At 39.7% G+C, this 15266-nt stretch overlaps 1 protein-coding gene across 1 annotated transcript in view; it reads right to left on the bottom strand.

Annotated features, from left to right (window-relative positions):
• LOC122355059 (protein ADP-ribosylarginine hydrolase-like) overlaps nucleotides 1-15266 on the bottom strand; it is a 67339-nt gene that overhangs the window by 28778 nt on the left and 23295 nt on the right. The window contains 5 exon segments of the mRNA XM_043253015.1: nucleotides 2082-2348; nucleotides 2432-2480; nucleotides 2483-2536; nucleotides 13102-13200; nucleotides 13310-13418. Coding sequence (XP_043108950.1) covers nucleotides 2082-2348; nucleotides 2432-2480; nucleotides 2483-2536; nucleotides 13102-13200; nucleotides 13310-13418 — 578 coding nt within the window.

Genomic DNA, 15266 nt, shown 5'->3' with positions numbered 1-15266 from the left:
CGATGGTTCCGTGGTCATGCCAGACTCTGCGACTGCGTCATCGGTGGGCACAGGCTTGGGCTCGGGTTCTGGATCTGGGTGGGACTGGTGTCGCTTGTCCACGGGCTGAACAGTCATCGGGCGACTGCACGACACCAGCACCCACTCAATGTATGCGGTGATGCTCTCTCTCGAGGGCCGCCTCCGGACAGCTTCACTCGTGGTGGAGTTGTTGAGTCCCCGGAAATAAAATGAGCAGGGGAAGCTGTCCGGTAGAAAGTAGTCGCTCGAGAGGGCGAGGAAGTCCTTTGTATAACCCTTGAGAGAGCGATCCTCCTGCTCCAGCAGGAGGATGAGGGAAGTTGGGGTCGTCATAAGGGGAATCCATGACAAAAAAAAAAAAAACAAAAGGGGAAATACGCTTTTCTGTTTGGTCCAAACGCGTACTGTCACGTCTGTAGTTTTGATGCAAGGAGCACACGACAAGTTTAACAGATTTAATTTCGAACGGGCAAAATAATAATAATTACCGGCAGACAGGCAGGCAGACAGGCAGGCAGACAGGACATAAAACCAAGTATGTAACCTCGACGTTCGGACCAACGTGGAATACAAACACACAGAACTTAAATACACAAAGTAATGGACTAAATTAACAAGACACGGCTGAAGACAATAATACAATTAACACGAAGGAAGGTAGGGCACAGAAAAACACATGGCACGAGACAAAAACAATACACAAAGAGTCCAGAGACCTGACACTCACACATTTCAATTGGCAAGTAGAAACAGAAATACCTTCATACTGGTGTCCTTATGCAGACTAAGTTACTAAATTGAGCATAAAGCTGCTTCTAGCCACCTCTAACTAAATCTCACAAAAAGAAATGTTTACTAAAACAAATGAGGTTATTTAAAAACAAACACTTTTGTTGTAAAACTAAATTATGAATGTTTATTTTACTGAAATGAGTGGCCTAACAGCCAAAGCAGCAGGAACAAAAGCAGGAGGGAGGAGGATGTGAAGAAGGGCAGGAAGAAAGGCAGGCAAATCGTGGCAGACGCAGTGGTTCAGGTGGAGGAAAGAGCTAGGCAGAGACATATGTAGAAACCAAACCAATGATGGTGAGCTGAGGGACTGACAGAATGCAGGAAAAAATGGCAGAAGATGGCAGATGACTTAAGAGAGGATGTGGTAGATGGAAGTTGGTTTGGACCTTCTGACAGCCAGGGCTTTGTGGGATAGTGTGTGTTTTTTCCCACCAGGAAAAGAATGGCATTTATTTTTGCCCTTGCTCTCATTTGTCTCATTCACCATCGCATTCTTATGTCTGGTCAAATGCCATGCGATGCTCTGGTTTTGGGGCGATCTTCAGCTCTGTCGATCCTTGGGATTTGGCTGTTGCTCCATGCAGTGGGGGTGATGTTAGGCTGGACTCCAGGTCAGAAGTGGGACTGGTGTCATTATTCACAGTGTTCACTGTGAGTGGAAATCCACAGATTACTAGTACTCAACCTAAAAAAGTGAGCAAATCTCCCTTGGGACCATTTCTGGAGAACTGCACTCTGCTCACAAAAGTTTAACCTGGAGTGGTAGAACGAACAGAGGCAGTTGTCCAGGTAGCGGGTACATTTTGTACGGTTCTTGAGAATTTGTTCCCCTGTTCCACCAGGACAAGGAGGAAGAATTTGGAATTATCCATAACCAAACAAAAAAAAATTTGAATATGCTCAAAGATGAAGGTTACCAATTTATTTTATAAATTCACAAACTGGTAAATCCACACACAGGTAGACTGGTGACATGCATGTACATTGACGAGACCTAACAAACTTAATCTGAACAGACAAAGACTTTAAAACACTTAACTTCTAGTGATTATCAATCAAACTGATTACAGAGACCGTCTCTGCATTTAATAATAAATTGTTCACTCTCGTCATTATACATTCCTGTCATTGTATTCTTCTACCTTATACTGTACAGTGCTTTGATGCAACCTGTGTTGTTAAAAGCGCTATATAAATAAAAATGATTGATCGATTGATTGATTGATAAAAGGACCTTCATGCATTGTGCCTTAAATATAACTTCTTACCATTTCCATTTTTCAGTAAAGTAGTCCCAGTCTCTCTCAGTCTCCATAACAGCATATCCTGCAGACGTAACAAATGTTTTTGCAACAGGACAAGCTTCCTCCAATAAACCCAGACCCCAGGTTGTGATTGGTCTTCGCTGGACTGCATAAGTGGTGAACAAGGCTGAAGCAACAGCCCCAAGGAAACCGGTTGGATGAGGATGAGTCATTCTTCCAGTCTCCACAGCAACCTCAACCAGTGAGGACAGCTGATCAGGATAAGGATATCTTTGAAGCAATGACAATTAAGATTCTCAACAGTGCTACAAAATATCAATGAAAATACAAAAGAAGGCATGCCTCACTCTCACCTAAGGCCAATGCACATGGACCTCATGGCTGCCCCACAACCTGTGGCTTTGGGTTATACGGCACCCTGTAACCCCCTTCAGTGCCTGGGCGCAACTGTGCAATACCTTAAAGGAGAAAATGATAAACACGTAAAGACTCTGTTGGATGGATCTTCAAATTGGAAATGGAAATTCCTGATGGAAAATTGAAATTCCTGATGAGACCTTGTGTCTTCACAAAAGGGCACAGAAACTAACTTTTTGCATGCACATACTGTACATGCATCATCTTTAAAAACTTGAGTAACTTATATGCATAACTGCATATTTTACGCACACACAGATGCACACACACAAACTATAAGCACACAAGCCTCTGACTAAGACCTGGACTAGCCCAGATGTGTCGTGAGTCTGTTCTGGCCAAACAAGGTCTCTAAGCGACCCAGACTCCTAATGAACGATAAGTCGAAACTAGGTAGTATTATAGTTAATTAATGATCCAAATTTAATCACAACTAGAGGGATCAGCAGTTACATTTAAATAAATATAACTAAAATCACGAAAGATTGAGTCAGATAAAATTATGTGAAGGGTCAGAATTAGAATTGGAAACATAAAGATTAATATATATAAGTATACTTATACAACTTATATATGATTGATTTTAAAGAGACGCAAGGAAAAGAGCGAATGCACATTAACCCTTCGACCAGGGCCTCTGATTCCATTCTCCACGCAAAGGGAGACCTCTACACATAGCTGTGCTTAAAATTTAACAGTAAATTAAGTGTTGGACGTTTGGCCAGAGGAGAACTGGCCTGATTTCACCCACAAAAACTTTTTCTATTTTGTCACTAATTGGGTTTTGGTTTCTTGCCACTGTTGCCTCTGGCTTGTTTAATTTCATGTGATTATGGTCAATTTGATTACAGAGATCATCTATGCATATAATAAAAAAGTAAAAAAAAAATAGTGTTCAATTTAGTCATTATATATTACTTTCACTTTATTCTCCAATTTGATACTGTTCTGTGCTTTAATACTATCTGTATTTTTAAAGCGCTATATGAATAAAAGTGACTAATATGTAACCTAAATACAAAGGGAAACACTGCGTCAGCTTTGGTAGGCATCTGATATTTTGAAAGTGCCCAAGTTGATTGTTTCATTATGTTTAGGTGTGTCTTGTTAATTAAGCAATTTCCTGTGCCTTTATAAGTTCCTGTCTGTGTCTTGTCAGGTTTGTATGCATGTGATTCCTGATTATCTGCCTTCCTTCCATTGTGGATCATTAAAGATTGTTTAAAGAGTATATTCCTTGTCATGTGCTCAATCTCAAATGAAGCACTCATGTGCAGAATATTTAAAATGTACAAAAGTAGCCTAAGAGACTGCAAATAACGTACTTTTCTGCTCTTAAAACATAAAAATAAATATGTGTTTAAGTTAAGAAAACACTGTGCTATTCAAACATTTGTTGTTTATTTTGCCCTTGTGTTGTGAAAAGTGGAGATCTGTTTCCTCCAGACTCTTTTGGAGCATCATTACAAAAGGATGCAAAGTAAAGTTTTCACTGAGATTTTGATTATCTAATGGCACGAAGTTTTACTGACAAACTCTTTTTAATTATTGTCATGGGTATAAAAATATAACATTTTGGTTACCACATATTCAAACAAAGAGAATATTTCTATTCTTTGTTTGAATATGTGGCACCAAAATGGTTGCAGTAGCAGTTGACCTCTCTTGGTAAGTGATATTAGAAGATGCTGACTTACTACGATAACTGGAAAGAAAAGCGAAACGTGAAAGCACCATTTCATGATTTGTTTCATGGAAGTCCGATGAGTATTGATCTTTGAAACTTTAGTAATTGTTCATAATGTTACATGTCCATGGTTGAGAAGTGTACTGTCTCGGTTACATATATAACCCTCGTTTCCTGAAGATGGGAACGGAGACGTCATGTCGGATGACCGACAAATTGGGATCTTGCTTCTAGAGACCAATCTACTTTGAGTGTATCTAAACGAGCTAATTTAATCTAAGATTTGCATGCACTAATCGTATTCAGCTGCCACTGATTACAGCATGAGTATAAATAAGCAGCAGGGGCATATTCAGGTTTTCGCACCATGACGTAACGCCTACATTCCTTCTTCAGGGAATGAGGGTTACATACGTAACCTAGACGTTCCTTTCAGTCGGTCACGACGAATTGGGATCCCTACCAAAAACGCTATGGACGCTGCCTCTTGCAGTGTCCTGTTGAAACTCACAAGCCCCTCAGTCTATCGGCATAGTCCGGGGCTGACCACAAGAATCAAGCTACTCTTGTCAATACTACCCATTTTGTAAGACTGGAACACTGGGAACGCCTCACGCGTTCTTGTGAACAGGGGACGGCGGAAGTCCAGCCTTCCCGTAGTCCTTACTAGAACTAGGAAGTATGATCACATTAGCCTTGGTTCTGTCAACACTGCACTGGCTCCCTATCAAACATCGGATAGATTTTTAAAATCTTATTAATTACCTATAAAGCCCTGAATGGTTTAGCTGCTCAATACTTGAGCGAGCTCTTATCACATTATAGTCCTGCACGTCCGCCGCGTTCTCAAAACTCTGGCCATTTGATAATACCTAGAATATCAAAATCAACTGCGAGGATGGCAGATCATTTTCCTATCTAGCACCTAAACTCTGGAACCATCTCCCTAACTCTGTTCGGGAAGCAGACACACTCTGCCAGTTTAAATCTAGATTAAAGACACATCTTTTTAATTTAGCCTACACATAACACACCAACACGCCTTTTATTATTCAAATCCGTTAAAGGATTTTTAGGCTGCATTACTTAGATTTGCTGGAACCGGGAACACTATTTCCTAAAATACGATGTACTTGTGACATCGTAAAAAGAATGGCATCTATGCTAATATTAGTCCTGTCTCTTTCTCAATCTGTTTTCAGTTTGTATCCAGACTAGATGGTGGATCAGCACCCAGAGATTATGTTCATCAGAGACCAGAACACCTAGATGCGCCCCGTGGACCAATCACCAGATCCTGATGCACACATGCACACGCACACACTAAGTCATTTACACTACCTGACACAGCTGGGCGCTTAAAATTGAACTGGAAGTTAAGTGCTGGGCGTCCGGTCAGAGGAGAACTGACCCCAACCGAGTCTGGTTTCTCCCAAGGTTTTTTTTTTCTCCATTCTGTATGCATGGGGTTTTGTTCCTTGCCGCTGTCGCCTCTGGCTTGCTTGGTTGGGGACACTTAACTTCTAGTGACTATCGTTGAATTGACTACAGAGACCGTCTCTGCATTTAATAAGAAATTGGTCACTCGCCATTATACATCCATGTCATTATACTGTACAGTGCTTTGATGCAACCTGTGTTGTTAAAAGCGCTATATAAATAAAAATGATTGATTGATTGATTGATTGGTATATGCACCTAACCCTAAGTTAACTTCCGGTCTGTGTGTGTTTATCTGTCTGGTTAGTGCCAAAAGCTACAAACGCAGCTAATGATGAGAAATAAAGTTGGTCTCAGGTTATTGTGCTGTTTTCCATACATTTATTTATTTGTGGTGACCTGTCACAAAATCAAAAGTGACAGATTTTACTCAAGGCTTTGTTGACTAAACCTAAGCATGTAATGTATGTTTAAAAATCAAACTGAGATGTGGGTGTTTTTATTTCACTGTATTTCTAAAGGAAAACTGTCTTTAAAAATTACATTTTCATTTCAGTGTCTGTAAGCTCAGAGCTACTCGCTCTACAACTGTTCCTGGAGAACCATTCCATTTTCGTGCTTAAAAAGCACGCCCTGCACGCGTTTTCAGCTTTTAAAATTATTATTTTTGAACAGGAACAAATAAACCTCAATAAAACTACCAATCACAAAGAATACAATCTATTATCGTTTTTAAAACAGTTTTGGCAGCCTTTGTAGTCTTAATTGCTTAGTGACTTTTTAATGGCTGTTGTTGTTTATTAAATATTATTAACATAATAGCATATATAGTATAATAGTATAGTAGTATTAGTATAATATTTATTAGTATTTGTTATTGTAATGCCAGGCCAGCAGAGGGAGCCCTCACCAGAATTCTAGCCACCAGCTCTCCCTCTGCTACTGTTTCCTGACATTTCCACTCAACTATTGCAGTTATCTCAGGGAAACTGTACCACTGCTGACTATGCCATTGATTTTTGGATACTCGCTGCACAAAACAAATGGAATGATATTGCACTCAAGGCAGTTTTTCAGACAGAGTCTGAACACCGAGCTCAAGACGGAATTAGCACGCAAAGGAGAGGAATTATCATTGTCTGACTTCATCACTCTGACCAGCAAGATAGATAACCCGCTACACCAAGCACCATGAAGAAAGATCCCTCGATCTACCATAGCATGCAACATTACCTCACCCCGTCATCCCAGGTTCAATCTGTTAGCCAACCAGAACCCAATTGGTTTTGCTCGTCTGTCTGATGAGGAGAGAGACCGTGCAAAATGACTAAAATGCCCACACAAACCACTGCTTCCTACAGTTGGGTGAGCGCTAACCATCTCTCCACATATCTGAGGAAATCTTTTACTATTCCGGTTTTGCTGATTACTGAGGAAGGCCCACTTCTTTTGACTTCTGTCCTGCTCGATTGCTCCTGTCTGCTGAGAGGTTATATTGTTTGTAGCTCCGTGTAGCTTCGCTCTTCAATTTATCACCTCTTCTCTAGTGATTAAATATAATTTAATTGTCTACATACCGCTGATACTATCTATCAAATTAATCTAACTAATTCGACTGCTGTTAGTTTGCTCACTTTAATCTAAAACTCAGTGGTGAGTTAGTACTCGTTAGCCGATTCACTTCGCTCCCATCCGTTTTAATGCCTATTATTGGCTTCTTTCTGCTCCTGTTCATTTGTTCCTCACGCTCGTTTGCTCCGTTTTCACAAGCTCGTCAAAACAAGAGTGGTAAGTGAATCTTCCATAACTTACGGTGAGTAAATGGCTTCTCCTTGCATCGTCACTTGCACCGCCTGCCACATGTATAGCTTATCCTTCTCTGTTAGCAATCAGGGATTCACGTGTGATAAATGCAGGGAAATAGCTAGGCTGACAGAGAAGGTTTTAGAATTAGAGACACGCATCCAATCTTTAATTGAGGACAGTAAGAATACGAGGGCTTTAGATACTGCTTTGGATGCGACTAGTACAGTGAATCATGTACATTGTTCGGTTCCAGCTTTACAGCCCATGCAGCAGGGCAATTGGGTGACCGTGAGGTGTTCGATTAGAAAATCAAACAGGTTCTCCCCACTCAGTGACGCACCCACTGAGAAACCTGATCAAAGTGCCCTAGTAATTGGCGATTCTATTGTTATGAACGCGTGAAAATAGAGACACCAGCCACCGTAGTCCAATGCTTACCGGGAGCCAGAGCGTCTGACATCCAGTCAAATTTAAAAGTGCTGGCTAATGCTAAACGTAAATTTCGTATTGTTATTCACGTCGGCGCTAATGATGTTCGACTTTGCCAGTCGGAGATCACTAAAAATAATATTAAAGAGGTGTGTGAATTTTGCAAGCACGATGTCGGACAATGTATTATGCTCTAGTCCCCTCCCTGCTTACCGGAGTGATGAGATTTACAGCAGACTGCTGGGTCTCAATGGCTGGATGTCTAAGTGGTGCCCACAGAACAACAGAGGCTTTATAGACAATTGGATGAGTTTCTGGGGCAGACCTGACCTGTTGAAAAGAGATGGTCTTCATCCCTCCTGGGGTGGTGCCGCTCTTCTATCTAGAAATATGGCATATAGTCTTAGAGCTCCAACATGACCAACCAGGTCAGGAAGCAGACAGACCAGCTAAACCAACCGTCTGCTAGCTGTCTCACGTCACAGAAGGCAGTTAATTCTCAACACATAGAGACTCTTAGAGACCCTAGATATCACACTATAGAGACTGTTCCCCGAATATGCAGAGTCCAAACCAAATTAAAAGCAATAATTTAATTAATGTCCAACAAATTAAAACTACCTATAATTCAAATAAGCAAACGATAAAACTTGGCTTGCTGAATATTAGATCACTTTCCACAAAAGCACTTTATATATATGATTTGATCAAAGATCAGAACCTAGATTTGCTTTGTTTGACACAAACCTGGCTAAAACCAGATGAATATATTACTCTAAATGAATCTACCCCAAAATTATTGCTATAAAAATAAGCCACGTTTAAAAGGTAAAGGGGAGGTGTTGCTACAATTTATGACAACATTCTTAGTACTTCTCAGAGGGCAGGCTTTAAGTATAACTCATTTGAAGTTTTGGTGCTGCATATAACATTATCTATAGAATCATGTGCTAGTGATAAATTCCCTGTAATGTTTGTACTGGCTACTGTATACAGGCCACCAGGGCACAGCACAGATTTCATTAAAGAATTTACTGCTCTTTTTAGAGTTACTAATGACCTGCTTCTATCATCAGATTGTGGTTTTATCTCGTTATTAGTGCTATTAGATCTTAGCGCAGCATTCGATACTATCGATCACAACATTCTCTTGTATAGACTAGAAAACTATGTTGGCATTAGAGAAATCATGTGCTAGTGATAAATCCTCTGTCATGTTTGTACTGGCTACTATATACAGGCGACTAGGAACAGAACAGATTTCATTAAAGAATTTGCTGCTCTTTTTAGAGTTAGTACTGGCCATAGATAAAGTCTTAATTGTTGGTGATTTTAATATCCATGTTGATAATGAAAAAGACGGATTAGGATCAGCTTTCTTAGACATTCTTAACTCTGTTGGGGTTAGAAAACACGTCTCTGAACCTACTCATTGTCAAAATCATACTCTAGATCTAATACTGTCACATGGAATGGATGTTAAAATGGTTGAAGTTCTGCAGCAAAGTGATGACATTTCAGATCACTATCTAGTCTTGTGTGAACTCTGTATAGTTAAACCTGTAAACTCTGCACCTTATTACAAGTATGGTAGAACCATCACTTCCACCATAAAAGAAAGCTTTCTATGTAATCTTGCTGACTTATCTCAATTTCTTAGCACATCCAATAGGACACAAAAACTTGATGATATAACAGAAACTATGCACTCTCTTTTTCTAGCACTTTAGATACAGTTGCTCCTTTGCACTTAAAAAGATGAAAGAAAACAATCTGACTCCATGGTATAATGACAACACACACACCATAAAGAGAGCAGCCCGGAAAATGGAGCACAGGTGGAGAAAACTAAATTAGAAGTATTTCGTGTACTGCCTGGCGGAGTATCCTGTCATACAGAAAAGCATTAAAATTGCAAGATCTGATTATTTTTCATCTCTTTTAGAAGAAAACAAACACAACCCCGGTATTTATTCACTACAGTAACTAACAAAAATAAAACGTCAACAGGTGCTAATATTCCCAAGAGTATAGAAGCAATGACTTCATGAATTTCTTTACTTCTAAGATTGATACCATCAGAGATAAAATGTATAAAATGTAAAAAAATGTAAAACTATGCAGCCTTCAACTAGTTTCACATCAGATAGTGAGCTTTAGATCCCTGAGGAAAAATTACACTCTTTCTCTGTTATAGGAGAAGAAGACTTGTACAAACTTGTTAAATCATCTAAACCAGCAACATGTATGTTAGACCCTATTCCATCTAAACTATTAAAAGATTTGCTTCCAGAAGTCACAGATGCTATTTTGAACATTATTAATTCATCATTGTCATTTAGGATATGTTCCCAAAACATTCAAACTGGCTGTAGTTAAGCCTCTTATTAAGAAACAACATCTTGATCCCAAAGACTTAGTAAATTACAGACCAATCTCTAATCTCCCTTTTCTGTCAAAGATACTAGAAAGGTAGTATCCTCACAACTGTATTCCTTTTTAGAAAAAATGGTGTCTGCAAGGATTTGCAATCAGGTTTTAGACCGTACCATAGTACTGAGACTGCTCTCATTAGAGTTACTAATGACCTGCTTCTATCATCGGATCGTGGTTTTATCTCGTTATTAGTGCTATTAGATCTTAGCGCAGCATTCGATACTATCGATCACAACATTTTCTTGGATAGACTAGAAAACTATGTTGGCATTAGAGGAAGCGCCTTAGCATGGTTTAAATCATATCTATCTGACCGCTATCAGTTTGTAGCAGTAAATGAGGAGGTATCATATCGCTCAAAAGTGAAATATGGAGTTCCTCAAGGCTCAGTGCTTATGTGCTTATGCTCATGTTACCTCTGGGAGACATTATCAGGAGACATGGTGTTAGCTTTCACTGCTATGCTGATGATATTCGCTCTATATTTCAGCATCTAACAGAATGCATAGTCAATATAAAAAAACTGGATTATGAGTAACTTCTTAATGCTAAATTCTGAAAAACAGAGGTGCTAATAATTGGACCTAAAAACCCCACATATAATAATCCAGAACACAGTCTAACACTTGATGGCTGCTCTGTTAATTCTTCATCATCAGTTAGGAACCTAGGTGTGCTGCTTGACAGCAGTCTTTCCTTCGACAATCATGTTTCTAGCATCTGTAAAACTGCGTTTTTCCATCTTAAAAATATATCTAAATTACGACCTATGCTTTCAACCTGTAATGCAGAAATATTAATTAATGCGTTTATGACCTCGAGGTTAGATTATTGTAATGCTTTATTGGGTGGTTGTTCTGGACACTTGATAAACAAACTTCAGTTAGTCCAAAACGTATGATCATATTAGCCCCTTTTCTGTCAACACTGCACTGGCTCCCTATCAAACATCGGATAGATTTTAAAATCTTATTAATTACCTATAAAGCCCTGAATGGTTTAGTTCCTCAATACTTGAGCGAGCTCTTATCACATTATAGTCCTGCCCGTCCGCTGCGTTCTCAAAACTCTGGCCATTTGATAATAACTAGAATATCAAAATCAACTGCAGGCGGCAGATCCTTTTCCTATCTAGCACCTAAACTCTGGAACAATCTCCCTAACTCGGGAAGCAGACACACTCTGCCAGTTTAAATCTAGATTAAAGACACATCTTTTTAACTTAGCCTACACATAACACCCCAACATACTATTTATTATTAGTTTTTTAGGCTGCATTACTTAGATTTGCTGGAACCGGGAACATTACTCCTAAAATACGATGTACTTGTGACATCGTGAAAAGAATGGTATCTACGCTAATATTAGTCCTGTCTCTTTCTCAATCTGTTTTCAGTTTGTATCCAGACTAGATGATGGATCAGCACCCAGAGATTATGTTCATCAGAGACCAGAAAACCTAGATGAGCCCGTTGACAGATCACCAGATCCTGATGCACACTCACACGCACACTAAGTCATTTACACTATCTGACACAGCTGCGTTTAAAATTGAACTGGAAGTTAAGTGCTGGGCGTCCGGTCAGAGGAGAACTGACCCCAACTGAGTCTGGTTTCTCCCAAGGTTTTTTTTTCTCCATTCTGTATGGATGGGGTTTTGTTTCCTTGCCATTGTCGCCTCTGGTTTGCTTTGTTGGGGACACTTAATTTCTAATGATTATCGTTGAATTGATTACAGAGACCGTCTCTGCATCTAATAACAAATTGGTCACTCTCGTCATTATACATCTCTGTCATTGTATTCTTCTACGTTATACTGTATAGTGCTTTGATGCAACCTGTGTTGTTAAAAGTGCTATATAAATAAAAATGATTGATTGATTGATTGATTGATTGATTGATTGACAGCGCTGATTGACTCTGGAGAGCCCTGCACCTCATCAACGAGGAGATAAGAAGATATAAACTCACCACCATCGTGCATTCCACCAATCAAAATTAACGCTGTAAATAACCAACTCATTGAGAGTAGCATCAAGCAACAAACCATGCCCATTGACATTAAAATTTGACTTTTCATCAAGGAGACGTCTCTTTGTATGTGGCAAATTCCCCCAAATATGAAGTTATATTTGGACATCCCTGGTTGACCATACATGATCCTGCCATTACATTGTTTCACTGTAAACTTTCTCACTTGTCCAAGTTCTGCTCCACTCACTGCATGCACACCAACTTGATAAAGCCCTGTTTAACCATATCTATTAAAAGTCCTCCTGTTACTTCCATGCCATCCACTCCCACTGAGTATAAAGATCTCCAAGAAGTCTTCAGCAAGGTAAAAGCCAAATGTGAAATAAACTACATTCCTGGGATGAGATGGACAACCGGACATTACTGTAAGTCTAACCTCTGGTTACCACCCTCAGTCCACTGGCCAAGTGGAAAGGGTGAACCAGGAGATTGGTCATTACATTCGCACCTACTGCAGTCAAGAACAAAATAGATGGGCAGAATTCTTACCTAGGCAGAGTATGCACAAAATTCACTCACCCACTCCTCAACCAGCCTGACTCCATTCCAATGTGTGCTTAGCTACCAAGCTCCACTTTTCCGTGGTCTGGTGAACCATCTTTAGTGCCTGCAGTCAATGACCGGATCCAATATATTGAGAGGCTGTGGACAGTGCTCATGTGCAATCAGCGCTCAAGAGATGCAGGCTAACTGACGTTGTTGTCCACACCAGAGTTCTAGCCACCAGCTCTCCCTCTGCTACTGTTTCCTGTTTGAGGGTTTTATAATGCATACCTAGAATACTTGAAGGTCCTGGCTTCCTCCCTTCCATGTCCTTCATTCCCTCCACGTATCGGAAAGCAACCTCATGCAGTAGCTCCAAGCCTGCTTTTCCTACAAATTTATCACAGCAAAATATTACAGAAAAATCTGTTATACATAATTCTGTTAAATAAAATTCAGTGTTTCCCTTAACCAAACCCCACAAACTGGATGGACCAACCTGTTGCTAGGGCCTCAGCGGTTGCCAAGTGAAGCACAGTGTCATCACTAACTGGCCAATCAGGAAGCTCCACAGAGATGTTTTTCAGCCCCCCTAGCTCTTGCAGTTCCTAGTATATCATAATAGATTATGGTGAGTTCACACTAACTCCGCTTAAAAAGGTGGTCTCATTACAGAATATGTTGGTTTTGTTTTTGTTTTGTCTGTCTTCTTGGTTGTCTTTATTTGGTCATTTTCCTCTTCTTGTATAGTTTGATTAGTTAATTTGTTTCACCTGTGTGTATTCACCTGTTTCAGTTCTCCTAATTGTGTCTGTGCATATTTAAGGTGCAGGTGGGTTATGGGCAGGGACTGTGGTCTTGAGCTCCTGTTCTGCCATGGCCTCTTGAACTCTGTGCTCCCGAGACTCCTTATTGGAAATGGCACTCTGGACTGCCTAATCAACTTTGGCACCTGAACAGCCTAATCCAAAAATGGTGCCCTGAGACATTTAAACCGCAATGGCACCCTGGACTGCCTAATTCGCAATGGAACCGAGACTCCTGATCTGCCCGGGAGGCCTCCTGTTACTCTGCCCCATACTAGGGCGTCATATTTTAGTCTCCTGAATTGTTTTTAGTTTTAGTCTACTTTTAATCCACTAAATCTAGTAAGCTAAATTCTATACAACACATTGCATTTATTTCTCAAAGATTTGACATTAAGTTTTAATCATGATAGACACTGAGTTAACTGCAGTGACACTGAATAAAACCACTTTTCATAAAGAACAAGAATATGGTCTTCTTTTCAATGAAATACCAATGGTTATATTATGCATTCTTTATAAAAAAAATGTTTGGTCAATGTACAAAAAGAGACAATATGGTTATTTAAGTGTCCACCTAAGATGTCAACAGCCAATGTTAAAAATCATATCTGTTAACAGGTAGAAACAGTGCAGTCAGATCAATCAGGGATCAATCTATCCCAAGATCAATCAAATTCTTGGGATAGGCCAAGAGTCCTTTAGAAAAATTCTTTGAGCAGCTGCATTTCTGCACCCAAACCCAGGTCCTGCACTCCCCACAGTACCACAAGTTTGCAAGTTAAACTAAATCCTGGTTCAGCAGCAAAACAAATGATTCTTAAACTTAGTACTTAGTAGTCCTAAAGATTAATCTAAATTGAATTTATAATATGGTAAACAAGTTTACTAAGTAATTCAGTCAAGTACAGTGAGCGATTTTTATTTTGTTGCTTGAATAACATCAGTGACTTGGACAATAGCAACTAAATTAGGGCACTATCCATTTAAGACTGAATGCAATGTACTGATACAGGTCCACCCTACTGTTTACGTTCACTTAAGATGTAATTGACTCGATCAAATCATGCTTGTCACTTTTACAAAAATGCTTGTCAACATACAATTTGACATAATTTTGTGTGTAATTCTGTGTTAATTTTCCACTCCAAGAGAACTGGTGAGTTTTACAAAGCTTGTAAGGGTCCCCTTTTCCTGCAGAACGGGATGCAGAGGCCCTGGTCGAAGGTCAATGCGTGTTTGGTCTTTTCTTTGCGTCTCGTTAAAAATCACTAATATTTATTAATCTTTTGGGTTTCCAATTATAGTACTGACCTTATACATAATTTTATCTGACTCCAATCTTTCGTGATTTTAGTTATATTTACTTAAATGTAACTGCTGATGCCTCTAGTTGTGATTAAATTTGGATCATTAATTAACTATAATATTTCCTAGTTTCGACTTAGACTAGGTCGCTTAGAGACCTTGTTTGGCCAGAACAGACTCACAACACATCTAGGCTAGTCCAGGTCTTAATCAGAGGCTACCCCGTAGATCGCTTACCTTAATGCAGCCATCTCCTCGATAGACTCAAAAAGAGTAATTTTTTATGCGTTCCCTAAGTAATAGCATGCTAAGCCAGTTTGGTGGCCAGAAGTCAAGATCTCA

Source organism: Puntigrus tetrazona, chromosome 12 (assembly GCF_018831695.1).
Source record: "Puntigrus tetrazona isolate hp1 chromosome 12, ASM1883169v1, whole genome shotgun sequence".
Classification (NCBI taxonomy): Eukaryota; Metazoa; Chordata; class Actinopteri; order Cypriniformes; family Cyprinidae; genus Puntigrus; species Puntigrus tetrazona.
The sequence above is the reverse complement of the archived record's forward strand: the minus strand, read 5'-3'. Positions and strand labels throughout refer to the sequence as shown.